This window comes from Pseudomyrmex gracilis, unplaced genomic scaffold, assembly GCF_002006095.1.
Source record: "Pseudomyrmex gracilis isolate BER0280 unplaced genomic scaffold, ASM200609v1 scaffold_2271, whole genome shotgun sequence".
In the NCBI taxonomy this organism is placed as follows: Eukaryota; Metazoa; Arthropoda; class Insecta; order Hymenoptera; family Formicidae; genus Pseudomyrmex; species Pseudomyrmex gracilis.
Genome location: NW_018022855.1, coordinates 10,453 through 15,191, shown reverse-complemented (window position 1 = coordinate 15,191; position 4,739 = coordinate 10,453). Strand labels below are relative to the sequence as shown.

Genomic DNA, 4,739 nt, shown 5'->3' with positions numbered 1-4,739 from the left:
AATAGGAACAAATCTAATGCCGTTAGCAAAGATTGTTTGTCTCTTAGATTGATTATTACTGCTCTACCTTGCATTCTTCTCATTATCATGCACATATTCAACTTTAGTTTAAACCACAGCATTTTTCCTACAGTCTGGAAATCTGCAATAGTCTGCTCTGTGCCGAAAACCAAGAACTCGTCTGAACTGCGACACTTTCGATCTATTTCCATCCTATGCGTCATTTCCAAGGCGCTTGAATGTATAGTTGCAACTCAGATGACTGAATTCCTGGAGAGATCTAATAGCTTAGATCCGTTTCAAAATGCATACTGGCGAGGTTATTCAACGCAAACTGCCTTGATTAGAGTTATGGACGACATCCGGCTTGCTGCAGATAAAAGAGAGATCATAGTCTCAGCGTTCTTCGATTTTTCGAAAGCCATTGACTGTGTCAATCATAAACTGTTAATAAATAAACTCCGCAACAAAAACTTCTCTGCTTCTACCTTAAATTGGTTCTACTCGTATCCTGATAACAGAGTGCAATTGGTACGTGATCCTGCTACTTTCTCTTGTTCTGAAAAATTATTGGTGACTGCCGGAGTTCCAAAAATCTGTGCTTGGTCCATTACTGTTCACTCTTTACGTATCTGACTTTGGTGGTGTTCTGAAGCATTGTAAGTATAGTTACTACGCAGATGACCTGCTCATTTATCTACACTGTGTACCTAGCTACCTAGCTCTATAAACAATGCCATTCGACGCATCAACAAAGATATTTCCAACATTGTTAGGTAGGCATCTGAAAGTAGACTTCTGCTCTTAATTCTAGGAAGACTTCAGCTGTGATTTTCGGATCGGCAAGATACATTAATAGCCTGGACTTAACTAACTCAGCGGGCGTCACTGTTGAAGACAACGTTATTCCTTTTAAAGACTCCGTTGTATATATTGGAGTTACTTTGACCGGCAAACTGTCTTGGGAAAGACATGTAACTTCAATAATATTGCATGTTAACATGTCTTTATATAGACTGAAGTTAAACAAGCAATCTATTCCTCTGGCTCTTCGTATTGGATTGGTCTCCAGCTTAATATGTCCAGGCCCGTATTAACCCTATGGGCACTTCTGGCCTATAGCCAGGGGCCCGAGCAAAATACAGTAGATTCTCGTTATATGACACCCCTCGAAGCTGCAGGAACGGAAAATTTTCGGAAATTGCGCTTTGATTGATGCGGCTCTACTCTGCCGCTAGACCGTTGCGGCAGACTAGAGCCGCCGCTTTGTATAACGTCACGCAGACAGACATGGTAGAGTAACTTGTGTGTGCGTGAAAGTACGCGAATAGTTCGGCCGTCGTTTGATATCCTCTTAAACGCGCGTCACGTGTGACTGAAACGTCTCGTGTGACTGTAGCCTTCTAATGTTTACGTGAAAAAATGGAAAATGCTCGTACTCTTGCGACTCTTGCTGGTTCCAATTCAAAGCCAGCTAGTGGTTATCAGAAACGTAAGAAACAAAAAAAAATAAAAATAAAAAACTCCAAGCAACATTGAAGCATATTCCTACTTTAGATAAATTATTTGTCCGTAAATCCACAAGTGAAAGTGATGGAATCGAGCAGCGTGAATGTGAAATAGAATCTCAACCGATAAATAAATCTGTATCTGCAATAAATGAGGAACCTGAATGTGAAATACAATCTCTCTCAATAAATAATGATAATGATGAAGACAATTCTACTTCTCCCAGAAGTGATCTTAACTTAGATTACTGTTCAGATCTAGCTAAATGAGTCTAATTAGAACTTTACCATTACTTCCAGTACAAGAATTTTTTAAACTGAATATTTCTAACTCAAAAAATGTGTACACAGTCAAGGTTAAAACTAAGAAGAACAATAAAGATATTGATAACGAAAATCAGAAGTGTAAAAGCTTTAATTGATTTATTTCTGAGAATCTGTTTTACACAAAAATGAAGTCAAGCCCTGATCAGCAAGTTTGTCGGGAATGGTTATGTTATTCTGAATCAACTGGCTGTATTTTTTGTGTTCCATGTAAATTGTTTAATAAGCAAGGTCAAAATTTTTTTACAAGTGAATTTAAAGATTGGAAACATCCAGGACATATAAGGGAACATGAAACATCATTCCTGCTTTGTCAAAATACCAAAGTATTGATACTGAGAGAGAATATTTTGGGAAAAATTGACTCTGCATTACATAAACAATATAATGATGAATGTCAAAACTGGAAAAAAGTATTCTATCGTGTATTTGATATTGTAAAATTTTTATCCAGTCGCGGTTTATCATTTCGTGGCACCGATGAAAAATTTGGTTCACTTACAAATGGAAATTATATGGGGCTGTTTGAGTTGCTTGCCGAGTATGACCCATTCTTGAAAGTTCATATTGAAACTAACAGTGATAAAGGAAGAGGATCTGTCAGCTATTTATCAAAAACTACTCTAGATGAATTTTTGGAGTTATTAAGGAAAAATCTTACAAAAAAAATTATAGAAGGGGTGAAACTGAATAAATATTACAGTATAAGTGTTGATTCTACGCCAGATATTCGTAATATTGACCAACTAGTGTTCATTCTTCGATATATGACTGAAGATGCAGATCCAGTAGAACGATTCATCAAATTTATACCAATGTCTAATCATAAGGCTAGTACAATAGAACGAACTGTTATGGGTAAGTTATATCTTTTCAGGTGTACACATATTAAATTAAAATATTTCAAGTTTTAATATCCATTTTTCTCTTTTCAATTCTTAGATACATTATCAGAATTGGACCTTCATATTAATGACTGTAGAAACCAATCTTACGACAACGCAATAAACATGGGAGGTATATATAATAGTTTGCAAGCCAAGATAAAGGATCAAAATAATTTAGCACTATTTATCCCATGTTCTGCCCATTCATTAAATTTTGTTGGTAAGGATGCAGCAAATTGTTGTACTAATGTCACAGCGTTTTTTAAGCTTTTACAAGGCATGTACAAATTTCTTCATTCTTTGACAAAAAGGTGAATAATGATAAAAGAAAATATTGCGAAGAAAACAGATAATTTAGGTACCTGTGAATATAATTTTCATTTTCTCCTATTATTTGTGTTAGAGCGTTTAGGACGTTTCTTATATTTCTTTCTTATTAGGTTCATTTCTTCTAACATCATCTTCAGAGACTCGTTGGTATGCTAGAAGAGATGCTTGTAGAGCACTGGCCAAATCGTATGACTGTTTCTATCAAACCTTTCTACAAATTTCAGAGACTTCTACAGAAAAAGCTGAAGTAATTGCTGAGGCAAAAGGCTACTGCGCACAGTTAAATATGTTAAAGACAAGAATATTTACTCTTCTGGTATGATATTCTTGATCGTTTTTATACCACCAGCTTAATTTTGCAGAACACTTCGACCACTCTATGTGACGTAGTAATTGCATATGAAGCTTTGTATGATTATATTGACACTCTACGCTCTACTTCTCGCTATCTGTATTATGAATCAGAGGCAAGGAAATTTTCTGTGTGCAAAGATTTTCAAGAAAAGAGAAGTAAAAAAAGAAAAATATAGTTTGACGAAAACCAAAGTGTAAGAAAAGTGAAGTTCAATGAAAGCGATAATTTGAGAATTAATACATATTATGTAATTATTGATAAACTTAAGGTAGAATTTCAACAACGAAAAGAGGCATATTTAGAAGTAAATGAATTGTTTGGTTTCTTACACAAACTCAGAATAGATGATGTTAATGTTGTGGAAGAGATTCGAAAGAAAAGTGGAAATTTAATTGAAAAATATGCAGATTTAGAATCTGAATTAATAGAAGAATGCATTCATTTCCAAGAGTTAATTTTAGATATGTCAAAACGCTATACTGAAAATGATCTAGATCAAGCATCATCAACTCCACTTCAATGTTTCAAATTTATTAAATCAAAAAAATTATTGATATCATTGTTTCCCAATTTGGAAACTGCCTTACGTATGTACCTTACAATAATCTCTGCCAATGCTTCAGAGAGGGCAAATTCTATGTTAAAACGAATAAAAACGTATTTAAGAAATAGTATTGGAGAAGATAAATAACGAAGGAATATTATGCGCCAATTCTGACCTTCTGGATAAACTTAATAGAGAGAACATAATTGATCAATTTTCAGCAATAAAAGCCCGGAAAGTTGACGTATAAGATTAACCCATTTGCATCCAAGCGCGGAATAATCCGCGAGCCGCGACTGTCTGCTATCACCAAGCGCGGAAAAATCCGCGAGCCGCGACTGTCTTCTATCACCGAGCGCGGAATAATCCGCGAGCCGCGACTGTCTTCTATCACCGAGCGCGGAATAATCCGCGAGCCTATGACTGTTTTTTTTACCGGTTGCGAAATATTCTTTAGTTGCGACAGACCACGTTTAACCACTTGTGGGAGCGTTTCGGTTCCATTAGTTTAATATACATCAGTGTATTCTAAATAAGTTTTACTTTTTTTGTGAAAATCTTTAAAACTGCCACTATGAGTAAGTGCTGTCAATCTATATTTAAATTCAAGAAATCCAAGTATAGAAAACAATCTTATTTTATAAATTAATCTAAACTTTAGTTGCCCCAATAGATTTTGAGTATCTTGATTCGGATTTAAGTATTGAGGTACGACGTCCTAGAAGACGTAGCCGGAGGATTTCGTCAAGTGATGATAGCAAAAATGAACAGTGCGGCAGTTTTATAAATCA

General features: G+C 35.4%; 1 protein-coding gene across 1 annotated transcript; it reads left to right on the top strand.

Annotated features, from left to right (window-relative positions):
* Positions 1–2,123: 2,123 nt before the first annotated feature.
* Positions 2,124–3,991, top strand: LOC109862722 (the record flags this gene model as incomplete). The annotated part of the gene is made up of 5 exons (XM_020442843.1): positions 2,124–2,158; positions 2,287–2,690; positions 2,775–2,849; positions 3,160–3,365; positions 3,673–3,991. Coding segments are annotated over exons 1-5 (1,039 nt in total), but the record flags the coding sequence as incomplete, so codon positions are not given.
* Between the last annotated feature and the right edge of the window lie 748 nt (positions 3,992–4,739).